Source organism: Panthera uncia (genome assembly GCF_023721935.1).
Source record: "Panthera uncia isolate 11264 chromosome E2 unlocalized genomic scaffold, Puncia_PCG_1.0 HiC_scaffold_20, whole genome shotgun sequence".
NCBI classification, from domain to species: Eukaryota; Metazoa; Chordata; class Mammalia; order Carnivora; family Felidae; genus Panthera; species Panthera uncia.
In genome coordinates, this window is record NW_026057589.1 from 7,756,575 (window position 1) to 7,784,573 (window position 27,999).

A 27,999-nucleotide genomic window follows, 5' to 3' on the forward strand; every position below is an offset into this window, starting at 1 on the left:
CCACTTGGGGCTCCATCTTATGAACTGTGAGATCATGACCGGAGCCAAAATCAAAAGTCAGGCGCTTAATGGACTGAGCCACCCAGGTGCCCCTTTAATTTTTTTAAAAAGTAATCTCTACACCCAGTATGGGGCTCGAACCCACAACCCTGAGATCAAGAGTCATCCACTCCACTGAGCTAGTCAGGCACCCCTAAAGGTGTTTTTTAAATAAAATATTTTTCTTTAACATTTAATTTTTTAAAGCTTTTCTTTATTTATTTTGAGAGACAGTGTGAGTGGGGAGGCACAGAGAGATGGAGAAAGAATCCCAAGCAGGCTCTGCACTGCCAGAACAGAGCCCAAAGTGGGGCTCAAACCCACCAACCACAAGATCATGACCTGAGCCAAATTGATGGCTCAACCGACTGAGCCACCCAGGAGCCCCTTTTAATGTTTATTTTTGAGAGAGAGAGTGCAAGCAGAGGAGGGCCGGGGGGGAGTTGGGGGACAGAGGATCCCAAGCAGGCTCTGCTCTGACAGCAGCAAACCTTATGTGGGGCTGGAACTCATGATCAAGATCATGACCTGAGCTGAAATTGGACAGTCAACCAACTAAGCCCCCCGGGTGTCCCTTAAATAAAATCTTTTATGAAACTCTACTGCATAAAACAAACCATGATGTTTTATTGGTGTTAATGTATTTTTTAGCTTTAAAGTATAACATTGGCTTATACAGTCAAAGACAATTGCACGTACGAAATAAATACTCAATATTTTAACAAATGAACAGACTGAAATGAGGTAGATGGATGGAGGTTACAATGCCCTTATCACCTGTGTCATCTACTTTTTACCCGGGCAGTTTGAGTTTATTGTAAAGTAGTGAGATAATTCTGATCTTATAGAGGTCTTTAAAAAATTTTTTTAATGTTTACTTTTTAAGAGAGAGAGAGACAGAATGCGAGCGGGGGAGGTGCAGAGAGAGAGGGAGACACCGAATCCGAAGCAGGCTCCAGGCTCTGAGCTGTCAGAACAGAGCCCCACCTGGGGCTCGAACTCACGGACTAGGAGATCATGACCTGAGTTGGACACTTAACCACTGAGCCACCCAGGCACCCAGGCGCCCCTTATAGAGAAGTCTTAATGGTAGCATTTTTTTTTTTTAAATCTACTTGATTTGCAAAGTCTCAGGATACACTTAAATTCAATAACAATAACAAAAATTTTAAAACTCATTACTCCGAAGCTAGGCGCAAGACTGACTTAACCTTCACTAATCCTCAACCATTTGCAACTCCACCGTGATGACAGCCAAATTAACACTTCTGAATGCCTAAATTACTTTAATTGCAGTTACAAATTTTTGATTTGTTAATGAACTTTAAAACGATCCTTAGCGGAGTTCCAGAGGCACCTCAGAAACCTCTGTTGAAACGCACTATGTCCCCACCCTCGCACTACAGAGCACCCTCTGCCCTAACAAGAAATTTTGACACTTCTGTCTCTACCTCCCGCGGTTCCTCTCGGTGCCTAAGCTCGAGCTACTTTCAGGGTTAACTTGATTCACCCAGCCGGTAGAGAGTAAGTCCCGGCCCCGAAGGCGTTGATTGGCAGGCCACGCTGGGAGAGGCGCTAAACGCGTAGCCGGGCTCTCCCGAGGGTCCGCCCCCTCCCCGCCCCAGGGGCGGCCTGGGTTTGTTTTGGCGTAAAGCGCGCGCTGTGATGATGTCACGACGCTGACGCCTGAGGATGGCGGCGGCGGCGACCCTGTCCGCGGTCCGGAGAGGGTCACCACAGCCGCCGAGACGCCGAAGACCTTGCCGCCCGTGCGAGGTGAGGCGGCACGGCGCAGGGCGACGGCCCGACGGGCGGGAGGGACTGACGACCTGCGGCCACGGTCGCTTCCTGGAGCACTGGGCCTATCCCTGCCCAGGGAGCCCCGCAGGAGCCCAGTGTGCAGGGGCCTGCGGGACTGGGGAACAGGCCAGGTGGCTGCTTGGCATCCCAGGTGTACGAGGCTGGACTGGTCTCGAAACGTGCTGCTGTGCTGGGTGGCCCCGATGTCTGGGGCTGTGTGGGCCTGGTGGACGTGGTCAGCTGCCCTGCCCCCTGTTCAACCAGCCGGCGTCGGTCACGGTGAACTAAGCAGGTTGTCCTCACTGCCTTTACGTGTCCGGCACCTACTTCACACCTCGCCTTTGCGACTGAACGCTAGGAGCTGTCGGGGCAGCTGGTCACTTCCGTGTTCAGCCTGGGAAAAAGCAGGCCTGAGCCTAGCCGGGTTGCCTGCTCCGCGAACCATCATCCTTCAGTTTATAAGGGGACACTCAGCTCCCCACGCCCACTCTCCCTCCACGAAGCTGCTGAAGCGATAATTTCCACCTGAAAATTTGAATAAGTCCTTCACTGCATGAAACTGGATCCCTGGTGCCTATAAGATGAGGTCCAAGCTTCACTAGTAAGGCATTCAGGGTTCTTCATAATCTGGTAGAGGCATGACCCGGAAGTCAATACCTGGGCACTTCTACCTTCTGAGCTCAGTGTTTTAATACTTTTCTACTTTTTCATTTTTGTACTTGTAATACATTTTGAAATACTCTTCTTTACCCCACCCCTAACCACCAGAATGGAAAATTTACACCTATCCTTTAAAATCCATCTTAGATTACCTTTCCTTGGAAAAGCCTCTCTTGCTTTACAAGTAACCATTGGCTCCTCGGTCATTTTATTCATGTGACTACTGTTGAGTATATCATGTTGTGTCGCGTGATGGTAGGAGTGAGTCTCCTGTCTGCATCTGAGTGTCTGGCTGGCTCTGTGCCTGCTATAAAGTAGGAGCTGAATGGACTGGGATGGGTTGTTGGTTTTAGAACCAGATTCAGCTATATTACTGAGCCCCTATTAGGGGCCGCGATCTGAGATGAGCACAGCAAATGTGTATCTCTTGTTTGCACATGCACATGTATGCATGTGGTAGGTGGTGCAGCCTTGTCAACTTTGATGGTCTAAAATCTCATGGGGTAATTTTTCAAGGTACAGATTCAAGAGTCTCACTCTCTGATATTTTGATTCAGAATATCTGGAATCTGGTAGGAAACTGTATTTTGGAAAAAAACAAAAACAAAAAACAACACTTCAGGTGACTTTCCTCCCTAGTTGAACATCTTTGTCATTGCACTAGGAAACTGTTGGGTCTTCTTTGTCCATTGGGAAGGGCTTAGCTATGCCATATGGACTCCTGTTAGAGTCTCATTGCCCATACTTTGGGGAGGCAGTATGATTCGCTTGAGTAGTTTGTGGTAGTAGTTTGAGCTTTGGAATCAGAAAGACTTGGATTCATTTCTTGGTGTTTGTGAGATCTTGAGGTCCTTGAAGTCCCACTTTGCTCATCCCAAAATAGCAGTAATCATGGCTACTGTGTGTAGTTGCATAGAAGAGTGGGAGTGCATATAAGATACTTAACACAGTTGGAACTCAGGAAATGGAAGACATCGTTTTTATTAATGGCTGTTCTCCCAGAGTGTGTCCCTTATCAAAAGGAGATCTCAGGAAGCCTGTTTGCTCTTCAAATTGAGTCTCATGTAGGAAGCTGCCTTATGTAATTTCCTCAAGGTAATTTCTGCTTATCAAGGAAAGCTATGACAAAACCGCTTCTCCTCAGGGCAGTTGCAGTTGGTCTTTCCCCTGGAAGAAATTTGGAATGCTGACCCCTTAGAGGGTAGGTTTGTTGTATAAGCGCTTTCTCCCCGTTTAATTGCAATTCCTGAACTTCTTAAGTTGTATAAATGAGCTAGAGAAAGTACAACTGTCAGGAAACCTGTTTGCCCCTGACACCGAGCTAGAGTTGCACCTCACTTGGAATGGGATACCCCTGAAGATCCTACTGTCTCTGGAATCTGAAATAGATACTGGGGATCTCTGTCAGTCACAAGTTCATAGTTAAATGAGTGAGGCTTTGGTTTGGCCTTCTGTTTTACTTTACAAGTGTTCACATGTTATGTGGGCAATTTTGTCCTTTTCAGAGCTTCCCGACTGTATGATATGAATGGGCTGTAGGTATGCCAAAGTACTGACCCTTGAGTTTCCAGATAGCTGAGAACAGCTGTCCCCCTCAATACCAGGGTGCATAGAGAAAATTTTGAGAAGTACAGCCCTGGAAGAATGGAAGTAATTCTGCTTGTTGAGAGCTAGAAAGAGATTTATTTATTTGAAATCCCTTTCCTTCCAAGAATCTTACTCAGTGAATACTAAGCGGATTTGTATTGGCTAGGTCATCACTGAGCTAATTCTTGGGACAGTCTTCTGTTGTCATGGTGTCTGATACGATGCTAAAGTAAAAAAATGTCGTGTTTCCATTTTGCGGAGGAAAATTATCTCAGAGGGTCCCTTTCTGGGCTACCAGTCTTGAAGTGGCCTCAAAGGGCATCATAAGAGAGACTCTTGATGTGGGACCATCTGTACTGTAAGTTCCTTGAGAGTAGAGTTTATGGCAACCTTCTTTTTGCCTGTCACAGCCCCTGGCAGGGTTCCTGGCCCACAGCAGGAGTTCAGTAAATATTTGTGGGTTGAACTTTGGGATTTTGGAAGGAGAACTCCCGGTACATTGCCAGAGTCTGTATTTCTGACGGTGGGATGGCCAGTGGTGGGATGTGTTAGATGGAGCTGGGGTCATGATTAAATGAGGACACAGCAAACTTTTGAACTTTCTCCTCTCAGCCCTAAGACAGGAGTCTCTGCCCACCAATTATTACCATGTAAAGCAGTGATGCCTAACTGGAGTCCTTGGGAAGTGGTGTCCTGAGTTACTATATTCTAAAAAGAAATCAGGGTGCCTGGATGGCTCAGTTGGTTAAGCGTCCGACTCTTGATCTTAGCTTTACCTTTCTAGGATATTTTTTCTACATATATGTCTGTATCTTTTTTTAACCCCCTCATTGGATGTATACTTCAGATGCTATTTTAAATGACTTACTATATCACGGATATGGATCCTGGCACGAAGCCATTCAATAAAATTGACTGGTATCTTTCTTTGTCAGTATATACGGATTTACCTCATTCATTTCAACAGCTTCAGAGTATTCCATTGAATGAATGGATCTTTATTTAATTATTCTCTTACTGATGGATATTTGGGTAATGTCCATTATTATTATAAAGAACTTTGCCATGAACTTCCTTGTACAAATACACCTTTGTATACTCATGAAAGTGGTTTTATAGCATTATTTCTGAAAGTGGAATTGCTAGATGCAGTGTCAGTTTCCCAGTTTGAAAAAGCAGAATCACATAGCTCTCCCTAAGGTTGCAGAGGTCCTTGTTTAGGAGTTTTCATCTAAAGTGACAAGCTCTTTTGCCTGGTATCTCTGTTGCCCCATGATGGTTAGAAGTGTTGTTTAATAGTTCCTTATTTCTGGGATTACTGGGAGATTACTGTCTACTTCATTTTGATAGATAGTCTTTCAAAACATAGAGCATAACCTTTTACAGGTGAAAGGTTATGAAGCTTTTCTGTGGAGAACAATCTTAGGGGGTGTTACTGGAGAGGGCTGGATGCCTATGGGCCCCTGCCTTGGATAGAGCCACACACTTGGCTTCTGTGGCCAGGAAATTGTTTCAAGATCCATTGTAGGCCCCGCCCCCTCTCTCCCATGGGTCAGGTCTGGCAGCTTGTGGACAAATTTGATTTGGAGTTCAATTAACAATCTGTAAGACTCAAACAGACCTGAGAGCTCCAGCTTCCTTTGTCACTGAGGACATTTACACAGGCACTGAAAGAGCACAGCTCTCTTTTAACCACCAATCTGGTCTCTTCCTGACACTTGAAAATTTTTGAGGTTCTGAAATTGGTGCCTTGCAGCAGGTAGAAATCCAAGAGCCAGTCCACCTTTCACTCATTGTTAGCAAACATGAATCACTGCTCTGAGCTCAGCACTTTGCTGGGTGCCAGAGAGTTCTAGAAACCCAAGAAGTGGCCTCTTCCTTCAAGGGGGCTGACAGTTCTAGTGTTCTAAGGCAATCTAGAGTACAGCAGTGAGCAGTGTGACCCAGAGTGTACTTGGAATGGAGGTTTCATAATACAGATCCTTCAGAAAAGGTCCTCAGTAAAGGTTTGTTAACTCATTAGCAGAGTGGTATGAGGAAGGGTAGAGGCCTTGACCTGGCGACCTCTGCTGAGATCCAGGCACTTGCGGAGTCTCCCTTGTGATGGAAGGAGCTCTGGATGGAGAACCAGGAGATTTAGGTCCTTCCTTGGCAGTCACTATCTTAAGTGGCTGTGGACAAGTTTATGTTTTTCTCGGCCTTTCGTTTCTGTAGAGTATTAGGACAGTAGTGCTGAATGCTCATGCCCACTACCACACTCTATCCAACATGCTGGCACTCCTTGAGGAGTGCTTGGCAGGAGGTTGGGAGTTGAGGGTATGGAGGCCGACTTTAGAGAGTTCAGTTCTTTCTGAAAGATGTGTTAGGATTGGTGTCGCGAAAGGGAATAGTGACTTGTGATAGCTGGCGAGGTGTGACCTCCTGAGTCTTGTCTCACACCCTGGTCACTGCTGGGGGCTACACAGGAGAGCTGGGGGGCGGGAAAACACTCTGCCCTTATTCCCAGAAGTTTTGTCAGATGCCTTCCCTGTCCCCATTTGCCTTTTCACCTGACCTCTGCCGAAGGAGACTTTTACAGATGTGATTAGAGTGTGGAGCAGCTGTGATCACCTGGAGGCTGTCGGCTGTTGCCCTCCCCCTGAGCTAGCAGCCTCTGTCCTCTGCTCTTCATCTGTAGTTGGGAAGGTGGAGTATCAGCATCAGCTTATCTTTGAAGAGTTTCTAATTGAAACAGATGTGGGAGAAACTGTGTCCCAGAAAGGAAGAAGGAAGGTCAGAGAGGGACACTCCTTGGCTGTCTTAGTGCTGACTTGAGATCCCTGCCCATACTTTATTTGTTTAAAGTGAGAAGTCAGGCCTTTTCTTTTGTAAACCTTAGTTTTTCTCAGCAAGACCAGACTAGATGTGCACATTTAAACAAAAAGACCCAGTGCATATGCCTGGAAACAGTTATTTATTTTGTGAATCTAGGATTCTGCCTCACCAGGGAGAAGACATCTGAGTGGCCGTGCTGGGTCACCTGTGCCATTTGTCTTCTCTCTGAATGGTGATAGATGTTGCTTACCAGTGGTCTTGGGGATCAGGGCCCTGTATTGTGCCTCAGGAAACCTGGCCCAAGAACTATCCTCTTCCTGAGCTGCAGCCCTTGACTACGTTGAGAGTATTGTGTTTTCCCTGAAAGAAGAGATGAATCTGCAGAATTCCTGTCCACGGTTCTAATCTTTAGCCTCTGTGAAAAAGAAGCTTGTTTCTAAATGCCTTTGTTTAAACATGATTTCCTGAGCTACTGTGTGGGATCTCCTCGACATTTGGGTGAGAATTGCAGCAAATGTGGATGAGTTGATGGAGGAATCTTCCCTCGTGTGAGGAAAGATATACCTCATTCGACTGACAGTCATATCCACATGTTGATTAAAATCTGAGCCCTTAATCTGTGGTCTCCAGATTCTTCCTTTTTATCTGATGGATTGATTGATAATCGAGCTCTTGGGTATGTTTCAGTGATGAGCTTGTTCCTTGAAAGAATTAGCCACATTAGGCAGTATCACCACCTTAGAAGCAGGCCCTTGACTCACTGGAATCTGGTGGCCTCTGTGGGTTCTCTGTGATGCCCAAGTTGCCACAGCAAAACCTGCCTGTGTCTCCCTCCGCTGCCTTTGATGGGATGGCCTGCTGGCTTCTCCCGGGGGTGAGGGTGGGGGTGGGTTAGGCGTCGCCCCTTAGCTCAAAGCACCACCCGTGGTTAGCCATGGAATCTCTGGCGCTGATTCTTTTCAAATGTCAGATTCTACTTCCAGTGATCCACAGTGAATGTCATATGGATGTTGCACGTGTCCGGCAACACATCCAACACTGATCTTTTCCCACCGTTTCCCAAACCTGTCCCTCCTGGTATGCTGCTGACTGTTTTGCCCAGGAGCCCAAGCAAAGGACTAGCGTGTCACCCTCTCTCCTTCCTTTCACTCTTTATATCTAGCTTTTAGTCCTTGTCAGTTCTCCTCCTGACACCCCTCCGTCCCACCCTGCTATCTGGGCCACCACCCTCCTCCCTGGCCCTTTTAATCTACTTTGACCCTCCTCCAGTTCACTTCTTTCTAAACACAGATTGATTGCCTCTCTTTGTAAACTCTTTGGTAGTTCCAGTCACCTCCCTGGAAGGTCTTGGTTCCTCACCCTACCTTGTGCTGCTCTCCACAACCTGGTTCCTGCTGCTTCAAGAACTTGAAGCCACCCCACCCCCAGTCCTGTCTTCATACCACCAAACTGCCCATTCCCGGACACGGTATTATTCTGGGGCTCTGAATCTTTGAGTATATTGTGCTCTCTGCCTGAAACACCATTCCCACGTTTCCTCACCTGATTCATCCTTACTCGAAATTCACTGTGGGGTCACCTCCTCCAGGAAGGTTTCCTTAACTCCTGTGTCTCTCCTTATGTCTACTGTTGTTTCTCAAGCTTAACACTTAACATGCTATATTGAAATGATATGTTTTTATGATGTTTTCTTCATTTGCACTGTGACCTTAGTGACCAGGTTTTGCTTTTGTGTCTGTGTGTGTGTGTTAAAATATAATCTACACGGGACCATGTCTTACTCATTCCTGAATCCCTAGCACCTAGTAGATGTTTGTGAGGTAAACAAAAATACATATGGGTGTCTGCCCCCAGTTCCTGGCACATGGCTTCTGAAACCCTTGTAATTTCTTAACTGATAAGAGCATAAAGAGCATCAGTTATTCTAATATTTGGTCTTTGACTCTAGTTCCTGATACAGGTTCCTGAAACCCTTGAAATTTCTTGGGTGATAGGAGTGTTTTTTATTCTAACGAGGTGACTTTGAGTGGGCCCCCAGGTGACTCCTAGACGGGAGCTAGTCACCAGAAAGACTCATGCCATGATAAGAAGCTTGGAATTTTCAGCCCTGCCTCCTATTCTCTTGAGAAGGGAGAAGAGTTGAAAATGGAGTTAATGATTGATTGTGCCCACATGATGAAGCCTCCATAAAATCCCAGTAGTAGGGTGTTCGGGGAGCTTCTGAGTTGGTGAACACGTAGATGTGCTGGGAGAGTGGTGTACCCAGAGGGGGCATGGAAGCTCCATGCCCCTTCCCACGTGCCTTGCCCTGTGCATCTCTTCCATCGGGATGTTTACTTGTATCCTTTATCATATCCTTTAATAAACTGTAAATGTAAGTAAGTGTTTCTGGGAGTTCTGTGAATCTCTCTAGTAAATTGATTGAACCCAAGGAGGAGGTTGTTGGGACCCCTGTCTGTGATCGGTTGGTCAGAAACACAGGTGATAACCTAGACTTGTAACTGGTACCTGAAGTATGTGTAAGGGCGGGGACAGTCTTAGGGAGCCTGAGCCCTTAACCTGTGGGATCTGATGCTACCTTTGGGTAGACAGTGTCAGAATTGAGTTAAATTGTAGGACATCTGGCTGGTGTTACAAGAATTGCTTGGGGTGGGGACTCCACACATGTGATCAGAGGTGTCAAAATGAAGTGTTCTCTGTGAAGGTAGAGGAGACACACAGAGTGAAGAAAAATACACAGTAGGGAAGAACTGTTTATTTCCTTACATAGGAAGGGGGAATAGCTGGTTTTTTCCTTTACAATGTTTAATACATGTTTGCTCTGATTTGATAATTTTACTCCTAATTCTGTATGGCATCATCAATAGGAAATTCTCATCCCTCTTCTTTCACCCATGGGGCCCTCAAGATAGAGAAGGATGGCCAGGGTAGAAGTGACTTCTGGAAAGCATTACTTCAACACTTTACCTTATCCAGGCCCTACCAGCCACAGGGTGTTAATGGTTGCAACATCTCTGTCTGGGAAGCAAATGGAGAAGCTCTTGGATCCTCATCCCAAGGAAGCAGAGTACTCTGATCCACAGCCTGAGTCACATCTAGATGAAACTGTTAGTGTCCTTTCTGAGTTCATGGTCTCCTTTGTCTCTTAAATGAAGCCCAAGCTAGTTTGGTGGCTACCTGGTGGCAACGTGCTAAGGTTTGTAGTCCTAAGTTCACAGGGTTTGATTTCAGCCAGCCTTGGGTTGTGTGGCATTGTATGGTGAACTGGGGAAGTGAAAGACCCTGGAACAAGATGTTAAACTGCCAGGTGAAGATGGTGCATTAGCAAAGTAATGAGAACCATCTAGAAAAGAGTAAGGTTAGGGCAGAGAACCAGGGTAGTGATGGTAGTGGTGGCAGCAGTTGTAGGAAGGAATCAACCCCTGCAGGAGGCTAGAGGGCGAGGAAAGATATCCATGAGGGACACCTTGGAGAAGCTGCTTTCTGAGCCCTGCTGGGTGATAGTGTTGGAGAGTCGGCTTCCAACATTCCACACCCCCGTTTCAGGAAAGATGAGTCAGAGTAATAAGAGGAATGATTTTAACATTTAAAAAAACAGAATTTCAACTAGGATAAGGGGCCCAGACAGAGTAGGGAGGAGGGTGGGGGCAGTGACAGCTGAGCCCCATGCATGTTCCTGCCCTTCATTTGGTGTTGGAAAGCAGCATGAGAATCAGATCCAGGGAGATATAAGTCAAGACCATGGAGCTCAGATCCAACCTTTCATCTGGACCCTTTACTGAGCACTCAGGGGCCAACACCATCCTCCCTTCCAGGCAACCATATTAGAGTCAGGTCTTCAGGCTACATTTATTGAGGGGCAAGGGAGAATAGGTGAGGAGGGTGGCTGCTATCCTTTCAGAGCTATCTCTGGCTATGTTGACTTGCCCTTTCTTCTGTCTGCATAGGTGTAGACGGGGCACTGCCTGCAGAGCAGGTCCTGCCAGCCTCGTTGGAGAGGATGCCCCCGTGTCCGTGATGGGCTGTGGGACAAGCAAGGTCCTTCCTGAGCCGCCAAAGGATGTCCAGCTGGATCTCGTCAAGAAGGTGGAGCCCTTCAGTGGCACTAAGAGTGATGTGTACAAGCACTTCATCACAGAGGTGGACAGTGTTGGTGCTCTCAAAGCTGGGTTCCCAGCAGCCAGTCAGTGTGCAGACCCCTGCCCTGGTGCCCCCACTGCCGGCCACACAGAGCCTCCCTCAGAACCACCACGCAGGGCCAGGGTGGCTAAGTATAGGGCTAAGTTTGACCCACGTGTGACAGCCAAGTACGACATCAAAGCCCTGATTGGCCGAGGCAGCTTCAGCCGGGTAGTACGCGTGGAGCACCGTGCAACCCGGCAGCCGTATGCCATCAAGATGATTGAGACCAAGTACCGGGAAGGGCGAGAGGTATGTGAGTCAGAGCTGCGTGTGCTGCGCCGGGTGCGTCATGCCAACATCATCCAGCTGGTGGAGGTGTTTGAGACGCAGGAGCGTGTGTACATGGTGATGGAGCTGGCCACTGGTGGAGAGCTCTTTGATCGCATCATCGCCAAGGGTTCTTTCACTGAGCGTGATGCCACACGGGTGCTGCAGATGGTGCTGGACGGTGTCCGATATCTGCATGCGCTGGGCATCACACACCGAGACCTCAAGCCCGAGAATCTGCTTTACTACCACCCAGGCACTGACTCCAAGATCATCATCACTGACTTCGGCCTGGCCAGTGCCCGCAAGAAGGGTGATGACTGCCTGATGAAGACCACTTGTGGCACACCCGAGTACATTGCTCCCGAGGTCCTGGTCCGCAAGCCCTACACCAACTCAGTTGACATGTGGGCACTGGGTGTCATTGCCTACATCCTGCTCAGCGGCACCATGCCCTTTGAGGATGACAACCGCACCAGGCTGTACCGGCAAATCCTCAGGGGCAAGTACAGTTACTCGGGGGAGGTGAGTCTGCCCTGTCTCAGGGATGTTGGGAGGCCCCTGGGTGGGGGGATATCTTGCAGCTCTTGATCAGAAGGATGTGCTCTGAGGACCATGTTCATGGGGCCGGGCAGGTAGAGAATAGTAGGATATCTCAGTTTGGGTTTCCCCAAAAGTGAGCTCTGAGACTTGGGAGCAGATCATTTAATTGGGATATGATTCCAGTAAGCACAGATGAAGGGTGGGGAAGGTAAGGCAGAAAGGGAGGAAGCCACTAAAGGGCATATGAAGAAGTAGACTTCCTGGAGGCCACTGGAACTCCCACTGGGAGCCCTGTGAATAATCACATGGGACATGCCTCAGAATTGTACCACTGAGGGACAAGAAGGTGGGTGGGTGTTAATACACTGACTCCTGTATGAGTCGAGAATTTATTAGGGGGTGGGGCATTAAATCCCTGGCACTTCTGGGCTGTCCTGAATGCCAGCTAGTGCTGGAGAAAATCTTCAGGCAAAGAAGCAGGGAGATGCAGGCACTGGCACTGGGAGCTGTCCACATGCACAGGAGCAGCACCGTAGGCGCGGGCCGGAGCACATGGGACAGGGCAGCCACAACATCTGCTCCACAGGGACCTGGGACAAGCTAGCGTGACCACGCCCTGTCTACAGGAGCCGCTGCTGCTCATCTTTTCCCAGTTTTGCCACACAGCCCAGAGGATTCTGTGCACCCAGACATTCCAGTTTTCTAAAGAGAAGCCAGAAAATTTGATTGTAAAATGTTGGAATCCATTCACATGTTTACGTACTATCTTCTGTGCCAACAAATACTAACCTGCAGGCCAGATTCAACCAGGAGTTTGTGTCTTTGGATCCACGGATTTCCCTGATACCTGAAAAAAATCTTCTAGGTTTCAGTACTGGTGGGAGCTGAAGGAAGGTGCACAAAAAGAAAGAGTTGGTTGGTTCTTAGGCAGGATGCTGACTGGGTAGGAGAGGAGGCTGACCATAGGCACCACCAGGTGCTACAAGCATAATGGTGGGCTTGGGAAGGTTGTGAATAAAAGAATATGTGATGGCTTAAATAGGAGGTGAAGTAAGCTTTGTAGGAGAACAGGATTCTGCCAAGGCAGTGAGGGCCCCTCCCCAAGTTCCCCTGCAGAGTGCTCCCCATGGTGTTCCTCTCAGGCTTGGGCCTGCTGACTGCTGTCCATGCCTCCTGAACTACCCATGTGGAGGGGAAGGAGCTCTGGGACCAGCTTCCTTCTGAAACCTAGCTTTCCTTCCAAGGACTTTGGACTGGGTCCTCTCTGGCCCCAGCCAACTGGTCCAGAGCAGCATTTCCTGCAGAAGTTACCCCAAAGCCTCTTGCCACTTTGTCTTCAGTGTTTAATGTCCTGTGCTCCATCAATTCCCTATCAGCTTCCAGATGTGGTCGTGGGGTCAGTCAAGGACTTCCTGTGAGGTTGGGGGCTGGCATTCCCTAGGGGGATTTCCAGGTCACATGTCAGAGTTGTATGAGGAAGGGAGGGAAACCTTCATCTTTAAAATATACATCTATTTTTAAAGTTTTTATTTATTTATTCATTCATTCATTCATTCATTCATTCATTTATTTAGAGAGAGACAGACAGAGTGAGCGCGGGAGGGGCAGAAAGAGGGAGAGAGAGAATCCCAAGCAGGCTCCACACTGTCAGTGCAAAGCCTGATGCGGGGCTCGAACTCATGAACCACAAGACCATGACCTGAGCCGAAACCAAGAATTGGATGCTTAACCAACTGAGCCACCCAGATGCCCCTAGAAGCCTTCATCTTTAGACCAGCTCTGTGCTGGCCACAGGCGAAGGAGAAACTGGGGCTTTCTCTAGCTCTCTCTTAAAGTTTCTCACATCTTCTTTGCACCAAATGGATTCAACAAAACAAACCCTGACTGGCTGGGAAGTGCAGGCTGTGATGGTGTGGTCGCAGAGGACACCTCATTGCTCACCCTCTGGGCCAGGTTTCATCACTGGCCAGAAGACCCAGCATCCACCTGCCAGAGACAGTGTTGTGCCAAGGCCTGACCTGGCTGCTGTGCACTAGGAGCTCTGTGTGATGCCAGGCTGTTAGGGTTCTTCCTGGCAGAGGGAGTAGTGGACTTAGCTATAGCAGAGAGGGAGGTTTCCCAAGAGATGTTGACGAAGGTGTTGACTCTTTCAAAAGCCTGTAGGTTTGCCCAAGAGTTCCTGATTCTGGCAGTTATCGATCAAGCAGTTTATCTAATTGGAGCTTGCAGTCTTGCTAACTGGCTGTTGATTATCCATGTCTGGGAGAATGACAAATGAATGTAGTGAGGAATAGACTCAGGCTTCCTGCTCCTTCTGTAGCCACAGGACTGGGTCCTGAGCCTGCTTCCTGCTCTGTTGGAATCACAGTCTGGGACTCCAGTGTGTGTGTGGCAAGGGGAATGGGGCACTGTCCAACCTTGCCTCCCAACCCCTCACTTGAAGCTGAAAGCATGAGTTCCCAGTTCCAGAGTCAAATTCATGGCCAACCCTGATAGCACCTGTCTATTACAGTAGACAGATGCCATCTGACTCCAAAAACTGGTTCTACCACCATCTACAGAGAGTTGTGGTTTGGGTGGGATTTGTCTGGGGTATTTCCTGGGTGGGGAGGTCTCATCATTAGAGCAGGTGCTCTGAGGTGGGGACCAAGCATCTCTCTGTTCCCCTGGCCATTGCCTTACCCATAAGTGCACCTGGGGAAGATGCATAGAGACATGAAGTCATGTTCTCCATCCCCATGAAGATTGAGATTGCCTGGGGAGAAAGGACTAGGAGTAGGAAATGGCCACAGAACAAATCCTTGTTGGCAGGCACATGCCAACACAGGGCTTGGGCAGTCTGGAACGTGAGCTGTGTGGCTCAGATCAGGTGGCTGGACTGGTCCCCTTTCTTTGGGCTGGGCCCTGCTCCCACCCTCAGTCCAGTCATCTGTCTTCTTCTGTGTGATGGTCATTTGCCCTTCTGAAGGCCATCTAAGTGAGCAAGGCCCTGTGAGAAAACCTGTCTGAGACCATGTCATGTTAAGGGGGTGTTTTAATCTAGCTTCTTCTGCAAATGAAGGACCACCCACTTTGAGCTCAGCAAGGTTTGGAGATGTGCATTCCTCACCTGACAGTAAGCTGCATGGTAGTGCCTTTCTAGGGGCATTTTTCCTGCCCCCCTCCTTCTAGTAGTGGTGTTGTATGTGCCTACCCAATGTGCTTATTTCCTGAAGCCTATGTCTTTGCAGCCCCCTGTCAGGCTCAGTGGTTTCTGTGGACTTTCTACAGGAGGTGAGCTTTGAGAAGGATGAGGCTCAGAGAAAGGGACATTGCTGATTGTGCTCAGAATAAATGGGAGATTGTTTGGAGGTAATGGAGTACAGGTTGATGAGGCTGGGCCAGGCCTGCCGTTTGCTGTTGGGAGCTCCATAATTGCAGAGGCTACTTGGGGATTGGAAGCATTAGGTGTGAGGGAGTCCTCTGTGTTCTTGGTAGTAAAGGGGGAATGCAGCAGAAAGTATTGTGAGAGACCCGCAGGAGGAAGGCTTACTGGGCGCTGTTGGAGTAATCCCCGTTGGGGATGGGGGAACCTGATGTCCTGGGGTAATTGAGGCAGATCAGCGATTCCAGAGAATGAGCTCCACTATGGTGTGAACCATAGTGAGATGAGAGAATCCTCCTGCAGCTCTGTAGGAGCATCATCTTACAGGGGCAGATTGAGAGACACCTGACTGCCCTATGGTCCAAAGAGTATGTAGGCTTCTGCCTTGACATCCCCGGGTGGGGCCCAGTGGTGGAGGGAAATACACCAAGTGCCTGGCTCCTACCCCACAACCCTGACACTCTAGATACTCAGGCCATAGCCCTGGCCCCACTCTCTGCCCCATTTCCTACACACCATAGGCCCAAGATGTTTGCTCCACTCACTCCACGTACTAAGCTCAGGCTTTTCACTCTGCTCCCACTGTTGGCCGTAGAAACTTGACCAGCTCTAAAAGGTTCAATTCAAAGATTGCTTCCATCAAGAATGGTGCTGTGTAGTGCCTACTGAGTACCAGACACAGGGCTAGGGGTTCTGTATCCAACATGTTTAATCACAACAGTGCTGCCAGGTGGGTGTAATGCCCCATTTTACAGATGAGGAAATTGAAGCTAGCGAGGTTAAGTAACTTGTCCATGGTCTCACAGCTAGAGGGTGGCAGGCCTGGGATTTGAATCCAGGCCATCTTGGTGTCAGAGTTCTTGGCTTTTCCATCCCCACAGTCTATGTTCTTTGACATACATGTCTCAGCATGTTGCTGGAGTCTTTGTTTCAGCACTTTCTTGGGCTGTTGTCTGTGGACATCTCTTAGGCCTGTAAGGTCCTTGAAGACAGCATGTGTATCAATACTTATGTTCCCGGTACTTTTCTCCTGGCTTCTCCTGAGGGAAGCACTGGTGGTCAGTGATTCCCTGGGAAAGGACCCAAAAGTGGCTGGCAGGCAGATGGGGCAGCCCCCTCTTCTGGGGGCTGGACTCCAGGAAAAAGTGAAGAGCCTGCTGGAGATGTGTCTAGTAGTCTGTGACCAGACCTGCTTAGAAGCAGCTGCAGGAATCTTGGAAGAGGAGGGAATGCTGGGAAGGAGGCGGCTATGACAGATAATTTTGAGAAGAAAAATCTGCATTTTCTCTGGGGACCAGAGGTGCCATAGTGGAGAGGGCCAAGCCAGGGTCATGTGGGAAGTGATGGGAGACACATGTTGGCCAGATGTGAAGAAGGCCTGTGTTGAGTGTGTGAGCAGTTTGAAGACACAAAGAGCCACCTCGAAAGAGGGAGCTTCTTGTCATGAGAGATTCCAGAAGGACTGGAGCAGTTATTTCTAAAGGAGTGACACAGAAGGTGAGTCATCATCTGTTAAGACCCATACTAGAGGACTGTTACGGTCCCACTGACTTGGAGATTCTATGATTGACTTGATGTGAGATGTGATGTTGCCGGCCTAATGTTACTGCTTTTCTCAAGAGTTCTATTCCTAGAGTAAGGACAGACGAAGAGGCTCTTGTGGGATTGATGGCAAAGTGGTACCATCAGCAGCTTTGCTGTCTGCCTCATTTGGCAGCCTTTAATTGTTGCCCTCTGCTTGGGCAGTCTTTGAGCTGTGGGCAAGCCCAAGTGACTGCCCCACGAACAGCTGGGCTGGGGCAGAGGTTCTTACAGTGCCTTGTTCAGAGAGAGAGTGCTGCCAGGCAAGGGACAGAATCTTGGTGGGAGAGGAAGGCCACTTGCAGACCCAGCGTGCTACTCCCTGGGGGATTTTGTTGGAGGGAGGTGGCTTTTCAGGGATGGCCTCTGGGCTGCAGTCTGACTACCCATCCACGTGGCACCAAGGGGCAGGCGCTCAGGGGCGTGAGTTGGACCATCTTGTAGTTCTGAGAGCCCTACTTCTTTAAATGACCTTAACGCTTGTCATTCAACCCTGGGATGTTGAAGATAAAAGGAGGTATGGGGAATGTGCCATGTCCTGTTGCTCTGTAGGTGAAGGGCATCGGTGCCTGTGAGGGGGCTGATCATGCGCCTGTGAGGGGGCTGATCATTCATATGCCCTGATAGATAGCAGCCAGCTGAGTAGGGATAGGACCTTGGCCCAGAACCATGGAGAGGACTTCTCCAGGGATGTGGGAGAGCTGGAGACTGGACGTTGTGTGCAGGCAGCAGATGAAATGCAAAGAGGCAGGTAGCATGTTTCCAGGCTTGTGCTTGGATTCTGCTGGCTGTCTTTAACTGCCTCACATTCCCACCTCCAGTGTGGATGGGGGCTGTGACGGGCCATCAGTTCATCACTCTTCTCTTGCTGCCTCCTGCTCCCAGAGTAAGTGGATGGCTTTCCCATGTCTGTCTCAATAGCTGACAGCACAAGGAAACACAAATTGATTTAGAATTCCTTGCTGTGAGGTATCTCTAAGGCCTTGCTCCTTGCCTCTCTGCTGGTGGCTGTTGCGTGCCAAGAGCTGAGTGATGGTGCTGGCTCTATGCCAGGATCCCATGATGCCCCCATACCTGTCCAGGAGGGATCCCTCTGGAAGGGCTGTCCCTACTTCACCACACCTCCTGGTACGCAGTAAGTATTCAACAGACAAGTCTCCCTCCTTAACTGTAGGAGCAGACGCTGGCAGTCCAGATCCCTGACTGGTCACTGGAAGGTGATATGATTTGGTCTACTAGGTGAGGGCCTTACTGGACCCTCACTGGTCGCTGTGCTTGGAGACCTTTTGGAGGAAGGCAGGGGTAGCTTCCTCCTGGTGGGGGCAGGAGGCAGGCTTGGAGCGGAGGGGGGCAGTATCCCCTTCCTGTGCCACCTCTGGTCCACCGCTCAGCTCCCTGGAGCTCTCTCCTCTAGGCTTCCCTCTGCCGCTGCTGCCTTGGTTACACAGTCCCCAGAGAGCAGTTCTCTCCTGTGGTGGCAGAAACAGAGGCCCATCTCCTACATTGCTGCATTCAGCCATTCCTACCAAAATGCCTGGCCCTGACCACCTCCAGCTTCTCATTAACTCAGGGTCAGATCCTCCTTTCATCACTGCTGTTTCCCACCCCCGGCCCCACTGAGGCCTCTCCAACAAAGGGTTGTTATCGTGGGTTGTGTTGGAGCAGTGCCTGGTGTGTGCCATCCATCCCCTCCCTCTCCTGCTCTTCTCATTGTCTGTCTCCACCTGGATGGCTCTGCCTGCTCACAGGCCCTGTCGCTTCTAGGCTCTTGAGTTCCTCTGGGAGCTGCCACGGCTGTTGTCTCTCCCACGATCTGACCTCTTTAAATCCGCTGACGGCCTCCCACACTCATCCCCTCCTGCCCCCACTGAGGCGGAAGCATACTTGCAGGTGGATGGGATGGCTAAAGATGACCTGGTCCAACCACTCCCCACCGGCCATGCCTCTCCAGACTCTCCTTCCTTGGTCAGTTTTCCATCTCACAAGGTCACTCTTCTCGTGCATGCCTGCCTGGCCTCAGTTCATCTGTCTCCCAGAGCAAGTATGGTGCCCAGACCTGAGCTTTGCTTCAGTATGGCCTGGCCAGCTTGGAGCAGAAGTCTCCTTCATCTCTTCACTCATCCTGTCGTTCCATGTTGTCCAAGTCCTGTGTACCCAGGGTTCAGGGACAGAGTCTCAGTGTGTGTTACATGCTAATAGCCACCAGGGCTCCAAACTGTGTCAGAAATTAGAATGGGAGGAAGTTTTTTTGTTTTGTTTTCGTGTGTGTGTGTTTTTGTTTTGTTTTGTTTTGTTTTGTTTTGTTTTGTTTTGTTTTGTTCGGAGCCCAAAAGGGGTCTCAAACTCACAGGACTCTCGAGATTGAGACTTGAGTTGAGATCGAGTCAGACACTTACCCAACTGAGCCACCCGGGTGCCCTATGTTTTTTATTTTTTAAATGCTTATTTTATTATTTTTGAGACAGAGTGTGAGCAGGGAAGGGGCAGAGAGCGAGAGGGTGACATAGAATTTGAAACAGGCTCCAGGCTCTGAGCTGTCAGCCCAGAGCCCGATGTGGGGCTTGAACTCGGGAACAGTGAGATTACGACCTGAGCTGAAGTTGGATGAAGTTGGACACTTAACCGACTGAGCCACCCAGACGCCCCCCCGCCCCCTGTTTTTTTTTTTTTTTTTTTTTTTTTTTTTTTTTTTTTTTAAAGAGCCAGGTTGGCCTCAGCAAAATCTGTGAGTGGAATTAAAAGAGACCACTCAGCAGTATGCTCTAAAATCCAGAACCTTCCAGGACTGCTCCAAGACATTATTAAAAGCAGACAGCACTTGGTTGCTGGCACAGGTTGCCAGCATCCCCCTGATTCCAAAGTGAGCACGTAGCATCCTTGCGGATTCTTGAGTTGTACCCTGTCTCCCTCCTGTCCCTGTCCTTCACTTTGTGGACTCTGGGCAGGGACAGGTGGGGGTGCAGAATTTCACTTTTTTTTTTTTTAAGTTTGTTTATTTTGAGAGAGACAGAGACAGCATGAGCGGGGGTGGGGCAGAGACAGAGGGAGACAGAGAGAATCCCAAGCAGCCTCCACGCTACCAGCTCAGAGTCCAATGTGACGCTCGATCACGAACCATGAGATCGTGACCTGAGCCGAAACCAAGAGTCAGGATGCTTAACTGACTGAGCCACCCAGGCGCCCCCAGGATTTCATTTTGTTACTCATTTCAAGTTTCAGAACACAGCTTTGCTAACCTTTAAGTTGTCACGCCTTTTCTTGTTTTATTTTTATCTTCATTCTCTGCGTCTTTTTAAAATTCTATTATCTTCCTTCTTTTTCTCCCTTCAGGCTCTCTCCCCTAAGGTCCTCTTTCCTGCTGCTCAGCCCCCACCCATCCCCTGCCAGGTCCTAGGGTGGTGGATTCTGTTTGGTGTGGAAGCCCAGGCACCAGGATGGTGAGTGTCTTGACCAGAGGAAGGGGTTGCTGGCTCCACTGCCACACTATGTCTAGCTCTGCCGAATTTTTCAAAACACTTCGCCTCATGGGCAATGTCAGAGTGTGCTGTTTTTGTCGTACTAATAGTTCTCTTCTCCTGTGTAAACCCAAAGCTCCATTTCCCAGAAACGTGCTCTTTTCTCTGCTCTCGTTCAGGCCCACGTAAGTACAGGGAGGAGGCCTTTGGGGGTGGGAATACTGGCTCTGAAAATACATCTTGAGACAAAGCTGAGGGAAGATTGAGTCATGGGAGCAAAGCCCAGGCTTCTTTCCTCCCTTCATTCCCCTAACAGCTCTAGCAGCTCTTGCAGCTCTTTGGTGAGGCTACCTTCTCTGCCAGGGAACCTTCCCAAGTCATCATGGCCTAGAAAAGAACCCATAGAGGTCAAGAGGTCAAGGCCATTTAAATGTTAGATGCTATGCTTCTGTTTCTCACATGCAGCCAAGTGAGGAAGAAAGCTGGGAAGCCGTGTCCTTAGAATCCAGGACTTTAGCAACTGGAAGACACTTAAAATCCATTGCATTTGGCTCCTTCATATATTTTTCTAAGTTTATTTATTTTGAGGGGCTCCTGGGTGGCTCAGTCGGTTGAGCGTCCGACTTCGGCTCAGGTCACGATCTCGCGGTCCGTGAGTTCGAGCCCCGCGTCCGGCTCTGGGCTGATGGCTCAGAGCCTGGAGCCTGCTTCAGATTCTGTGTCTCCCTCTCTCTCTGCCCCTCCCCCACTCATGCTCTGTCTCTCTCTGTCAAAAGTAAACATTAAAAAAAAAATTTAAGTTTATTTATTTTGAGAGAGAGACAGCACAAGTGGGGGGAGATGGTGGGGGGGCAGTGAGAGAATCCCAAGCAGGCTTTGTGCTGCCAGTGCAGAGCCTGACATGGGGCTCAAACTCACAAACTGTGAGATTCTGACCTGAGCCAAAACCAAGAGTCAGATGTTTACTGACTGAGCCACCCAGGCGCCCCTGGCTCCTTCATATTAAAAGTGAGGAGGCTTCTTTTCTCTAAGGTTGCACAGAGAAAGTAGACCTAGAATGTCTAGAAGCTCTAGAAGTCTCTGGGCTTTCAGCCTAATGCTTTAATTTGTCACCCAGATGCCATCCAGAAAAGCCAGGCCTTTCTTTGCCCTCACTTAAGAGTGGTCAGACCTGCCTCTCAGAGGGAGTCTAGGGCAAGGCCTGTGAGCTAGGTTTGCTTCTGGAGGGAAGCAGCTTCCTCCTCTCTCGGCAGTCTGGGCCAGAGAGCTGCCTTCATCCTTTGTTCCTTTAGCCCTTGGGCTTAAGGAGAAACCATTGGTAGTGTGGCCTGGGCAGTGTTCTTCCCAGGCCCTGTGACATTAGAGCTAGAGCAAGTAAAAGGGGCTGGGGAGGAGGGAAGTTCATCCTCTGAGCTGGAGTGGAAAGTCCTTTCTGATTTTGTGCTTCCCTTTAGAGGGAATGTTGGATTCTGCTGCTGAGGAGTGACTGGTCCCTCAGAAACAGGGGATGAGGAAGGTGAAGTTGGTAAGGAAGTGCTCTGGGAGAGTTCCATCTATCCCTTTTTGGCTTCTCTGCTGTTACAGTATCAAGAGTTGATACCCTAGAGGTGCCCGGCTGACTCAGTAGAACACGTGACTCTTGATCTTGGGGTCATGAGTTTAAGCTCCAGGTTGAGCCCAGAGCTTACTTGGGAAAAAAAAAAAAGGTAGGTACCCTAACTGCAAGGGGAGGAGGACTCAAGGGCCACAGACTAGGGAAAAGGACAACCAGCTTGATGGTCAGAAACAGGGTGGAGGTGATGTCCCTCCTCCTACAGTCTCTCCTTATCTTTTCAGGACAGGGCCCAGCCCTTCACACACTCAGCTCATAAAAGGCTCATGGAAAGGACAGTGTAGGCTCTCACCCTGGGTATTGAAGCTGCCCTAGGCTCCCACAGCAGAGGAGACCTGAATCTGGAGGCATGGCAGACTGACATTTAACATTCCCTTCCGTGCCCCATACTCTCAGTCAGTCCAGAAACAGGTGGAAGCCTCTGGGAGACTGGCCAGGTGGTACCTGGGGCCTGTCCCTTCTGTCAGCCACCTGAGCCTCACATGTGTCCCTGACTTGACTCCAAGTTTACTGAGGTGAGAGTTCTGTTCTTTACCCAGAGCCAGCAGTTAGAGCTATGGAAAGTCAAAGGCATGACTGTTTATCACTATTCTCTTTCTCATGCCCACAGTGCTACCCAGCCAGACAGTCATGGGCTGACAGACATACTCATGGAGCTCTAGAGGCCCAAGTATGTTGCGGAAACAAGTGGGTTGGTCTGTGGGTATTGAAAGCTTTCTTAGGAGGTACTGAATTGGACTTGACCAGAAGCATGGCCCTGGGTGAGTGTGGAGTCTTGCTTTTCCTTGCTGAGTACTGTTGGAGGCCTCAGCAGTGCTCCCAGGGGCGCACTGTTCTGAAGGGCAGCCTGAGCCCCTGTCTCACTGTAGTGGGGTGGGTTGAGGACCACTTACCTGCTTTTGGCCTGCCTGACTTCCTGCCGCAAGCCTCTCAGGGTATGAGGGTTAGGCCGGGTGCCATTGGCACAGCCTGATTCTCAGGTCAGGATGGCTTAAGTCACATTGGCTTGGGGGACCCACCTGGTCCAGCTGCTTATAGCTCCTGAAAGATGGGGAGAGCCAGGGCCTGCTGAAGAGGGCCGGGCTGGCCCTTAGATAAATGAGTTCATTGGCATTCTGCACATGGCTGCGTGTACACAGTAATTGGGGAGGCAAGCATCTGGGGGAGCAGAAGGCACAGATCAATCTGGCTCACTTTTGTCACTAACAGGCTGGCCGCTCGGCGAGCAGCAGGGGTCGATGCCTGGTGTGAGCATGTGTCACTCTGGAGATGAAAATGCTTAAGCTCACAGGATGGGTCTGGTGAGAGGCCAGTCTCGGACTGCACTGGACTTGTGTGGAACTGCAGGGGTCTGGCTTGGTCTGGCTGGGTATGGATGTGAAGTGGGGGTGTCTCTGACCCATCTATGTTTAGGTTCCTGGCTTGTGAGTCCAGCTTCACCACTGTTTCTTTTGTCATCAGAGGAGTTGTCCCTCTTCTCTCTTGGCTGGACCAAGGGGGCATGGGCAGAATCCATGTCCCAGCCCTGTTTGGCTAGCCTGGGCTGCCAGTTCTGTCTTTGGGCTGTCCCACCAGTAGGCCCTGCTGAGCCACAGTGTATTTCTCAGTGATTTTCTTTCTCTTGGAGACCAGAAAGGCTGGTAGGGCAGCACAGGTATTCCCATGACCCAGTCTGTTCAGCTTCTAGGTTTTGCTCTGTCCGTCGGGGGCCCCATTATGCCTTTCTTTCCATTACTTAAGTGAGTGATCGGGGCTGCAGCGAGTGTCGGTGGTTTCGACTGGCTGGCCCCTCACAGTGGCTTCTTGTGTTCAGATGGCAGGAGCAAGACATGGAGCTTTCTTGAACCGTGAGCCAAAAGCTACTGTGGCAGCTGTGTAGTCCAGTCCCCCTGCATGTCAGCCTCTGTAGCGGAGCCCTGAGCTGCGCGGGCCTGCAGGGAAACTTGGACCAGACTGTGTGTGTGGGAGGGCTGTCGCTCTGCACCCCCTCACTGCTCTCAGCAAGGTATTTATGGGCTCCCCTGCCTGCATATCCTGAGGCCCTGTCTTCCTCCTGAGGGCTCTTGTCTCCCCAGGAATTGCTGGGAGCTAGCACATTGGTGAGGAGGACCCTGTTAAGTGATTGTTCGGTAATGTGATCTGTCATTTTCCACCAGTTCAGTTTAGTAAAAGCTGAGATTTGCCTTCCAAAAACCAGGTTAGGGTAGCAACTGCAAGTAGTCCCCACCCCTTCTTCGGGACTTCAGAAGAGTGTTCTCCTTGGTGCTCCCCCTCCACCTCCTGTATGTAAGTGGGGAAGGGTACGGGGGAAGAATTGGAGGTCAAGGGAGTTGAACTGGGGGAAGCAATAGTCAGTGTGTAAGTGTATCTGCTGAATGGGCATACAGTTGCCCTGAATGTGGGCTCTTAGATTTTCCTGAACCCCCTGGAGATTGAGTTCAGTTGTGCCCCAGGGCAAAGGGCACCATAAAGTGGAACAGGCAGACCTCATTCGGCAGGAAGGAGGGTGACGGTGCCCTTAATATCCCGGCCAAACCTGCCGTAGGCTCAGCAAAGGTCCTACTTGCCTATTCTTTGGGAATATCAGAACCCATGCCAAAGTGCTCCCAGAAGACTCAGGCACTCAGAACAGTTCTGTGTCTACCCTCCTCCAGTAGAGGGGCTTGAGGGCCTTGAGAGCCTCTGTATGCCTAGCACCAGGCACTAGGGCTCGTCCAGCTTAGCTTGGTCTAATGGGAATGAACAATGAACTTGAAATCACTGGAATAATTGCTTAGCTCTGGGGGCTAAGAGGAAGCCTGAGAAAGTGTCCTTTACCCTGAGAACCTGAGGATTCAGCCGGGTGAAGACAAGCTGTACAGGCTGAGTCCCTGAGACAGACAGCTGCTTGGTGTATGGCTGAGGTGAGGCAGCCACGGGTGTTTGTAGGAGATCAGGCTTTGTGCAGTTTCTCTGAGGACAGAATGTACTAAAATGAGGCTGGTCTAGAGCACTGCCAGGCATCCCCTGTGTGGTTTAAAGAGGTCGTGAAGACTGGAAAGAAAGGCCCTGGTCCCACCTATCCCCCAAGAGCTCCCTGCCCTCTCAGCAGATGGAGAAATCTAGTTGCCTTGAATTGTTTCCTTGTCTCCCCATGGCTGAGGGGTGGAGGCTGATGCGGGGAAGGCAGTGGTTGCCCACCATCACTCTGTCAGATGGAGAGAGGTGGGTCACCTCTTAAAAGACAAGGAAGTTCCCTGCTAAGTGGCCTGATATGGACATCCAGAGTTTGGAGCTTAAGTCTGGCTCAGGATATGGTGGAAGGTTTGGGTCATTCTCTTTAAATCTTCCTGAGTTATAGTGATTTGGGGGTAGCTGGGGGATCTTGACGGGGACCACCTTCCTGAGCCAGGCTTTGAGTCCAGATACCTTAGAAGTTTGCTGCTTGGGGGAACGGGGGAGAACAGGTCTTTCTCCTACTTGTCAGATGGACTCCTTACCCAGAGAACAGCCTCTGCTTGGTGGCCTGGGCCAGTGTTGGGTAGGAAGGGGAGGTCCAGAAAGAATGCTGTACTTGGGAGGAGCTGGGCAGTGCCTCTCTCTAGGGGGAGAGTGCTGGAATGCTGCATAATGCTAAGTGCTATGGTGATGGCATCATCAGGATGGGGAGAGCAGTGTTGAGTGCTCCCGCTCTAATGCTTGTTCTTGGCCTCTAGCCCTGGCCCAGTGTGTCTAACTTGGCCAAGGACTTCATTGATCGCCTGTTGACGGTGGATCCTGGCGCCCGTATGACTGCACTGCAGGCCTTGAGGCACCCGTGGGTGGTAAGCATGGCAGCCTCTTCATCCATGAAGAATCTGCACCGCTCCATCTCCCAGAACCTCCTCAAACGTGCTTCCTCCCGCTGCCAGAGCACCAAGTCGGCCCAGTCCACGCGTTCTAGCCGCTCTACGCGCTCCAACAAGTCACGCCGTGTGCGTGAGCGGGAACTGCGGGAGCTCAACCTGCGATACCAGCAGCAGTACAACGGCTGAGCTGCTGGCTACGGCGCAGACATCCTGTGGTCCCAGCTTGGCCGTGCATCACTGTGCCATCTGGCCCTGATGCCCTCTCTGGAGATAGGCCTGTATGGCCGGCAGCAGGTGAATGGCCCTACCCGCTTCTCTTCAGCAGCCCCCATCCTCATCCTGGGCCTGAGCCTGGTGTGACCAAGTGGAGGGAGCCTGGGGATGTGTGAGCCCTCTGAACTGGCACCGGTGCTCCTTTTGGTGGGCAACTGCTCTGCTACCAGTTGGGAAAAGGGCAGGACCTGGCCTCAGGCTCTTTCACCCCTTGGCTCTTCCCCAAGACCAAAGAGGCAAGCTGTGCCAGGTAGAGGGTGTCCTGTTGTCCCAGGACTCTTTGGGACAGTTACTTCTGAAACCCTCTTTCCTCCACTGAACCTTCATCTCTGGCCTCCCACATTCCATTGCATCCTGATCTGTAACACAGAGAGAGGCCCAGGTAGGCCCAAAGCTTGTGTCTTGGCTGGACTCCCAGCTAAGTCTAAACAGTCTCCCACCTCTCACCCAAGATCTCTCTTCCTTTGTGGTACCCCCAGAGGCCCCTCCTGGACTCAGGACTGGCTAGAACCTCTGGTGGTAGGGCCATGGCATAGTCCTTGGCCCTTCTGGACTGTGTGGCCATGTTGGTAGCAGGCTTGCTCCAGGCTCTAACCTCTCTCTGACAGTGGGAGGGAGAGCTCCTGCCCACCAGCCCATTGCTCTCAGTGCCTTCTTTGCAGAGCCCACCATCACTTCTTTCTCCCCCTTGGATGCCCATTCTATTCCCTGGGTGCCTCCTTCCCAACTGTGGGGGATTAAAGGGAGCCCCACTGCTGCTACCTGGGGAATGGGGGCACCTGGGCCAAGGCACAGGCCAGGGGCTTCCCAGGGAGAGTCCCATCAATATTCCAGTGTCAGCCCTGGTTCTACCCTTGGTACTGCCCAATGTCCCTTCCCTTCAGGCTCTGCAGTGGCATAAAGGCGCCATCTAGTGTCTGGCATGAGTATGGGCAGCCTGGGAATGACCACTGTACTCACCCTTCATCTTCTAGAGGAAGTGGGAAGGAAGGAGCTGCTGTGTTGAGGAAAGGTCCCAGGCTGCTCAGCCCTCCCCTTCTGCTGAGCTTCTGCACAGCTCCAGTTGGAACTTAGCCATACTGTGTGACCTGCCTCTGAACCCTGAGTGCCTGGGGCCCTGGCCTTCTCACAGCTGGCCTTGCTTGGTCCAGCCTGTCCTTGCTTCCTTTCACAGCATTACCTGTCCAGCCTGGGCCCTGCCGAATCTTAGGTTGGAGGGAGCTCCTGCAGGAGGTGGGTGGAATTGGGTGGCTGCTTTCCCGGAGGCCTGAGCCAGACCATCCCCGTGTTAGTCAAGGTGCCTCCCCACCACCACAAACAAGGCTGGAACCCAAGTCCCCTTCTTTCTCAGCTGCTTTCAGTGGCAGGAAAGGAGGTGTGGCCCAGCTTTAGCTGTAGCTAGATTGCAGGGCCTCTGCCAGCAGGGAGAGACTGGCCCTCACTCAGTTTTTCCCAGTGGGTAGCCTTGGGCCAGGCCCTCCTCTTTCTGCATGTGCCACCTCCAGTGGGAAACAAGGCCAAAGAGAACACTCTGGGCCAAGTCGACTGCCTTAAACATTCCCTCCTATCCTCAGTGCTCCTGGCACAAGGCAGCAGAGAGCCCAAGCCCTGTGGCCTCAGAATTCCCCTCACTTCCCCAAGTGCCTCTGGAGGCCTGAACCCTGGGGATTTATTTCCTCTCTTGTCCAAGATAGGCCTGACCCTAAGGGTAGGACAGAGGGAGGTTGGAGACATGGGCCTTTATGCCATGGACCGTAGATGGAGAGTGTGCAGTTATTTATTTTGTGTACTCAGTTTGTAAATGTATCCTCTGTACTCAATAAACAGGCTGCCCTCCCCAGGGAAGGCTGCCCATCCATTCTGACAGCCCAGGCTCCTTGCTGTGGACCAGGGGAGGAGATACCTGCCATGCCAGAAGTCAAAGTCGCAAGAGGGGAAGGGGACTCCCAGGAGCCTCTCCCTTCCCTTATAAGGACAGACAAGAATACACAAGAG

At 50.4% G+C, this 27,999-nt stretch overlaps 1 protein-coding gene across 2 annotated transcripts; it reads left to right on the forward strand.

Annotated features, from left to right (window-relative positions):
• Positions 1-1,712: 1,712 nt before the first annotated feature.
• Positions 1,713-27,984, forward strand: PSKH1 (protein serine kinase H1). 2 transcript variants are annotated; one of them, XM_049622411.1, is made up of 4 exons: positions 1,713-1,815; positions 10,848-11,874; positions 20,168-20,274; positions 25,600-25,738. In XM_049622411.1, exons 2-4 carry the CDS (start codon positions 10,918-10,920, stop codon positions 25,649-25,651), a joined length of 1,116 nt encoding a protein of 371 aa, XP_049478368.1. In that variant the 5' UTR covers positions 1,713-1,815; positions 10,848-10,917; the 3' UTR covers positions 25,652-25,738. The 2 variants fall into 2 exon arrangements, with proteins under 2 accessions (XP_049478368.1, XP_049478367.1); XM_049622410.1 differs by lacking the exon at positions 20,168-20,274 and having other exon boundaries at positions 25,600-27,984.
• The last annotated feature ends 15 nt before the right edge of the window (positions 27,985-27,999 follow it).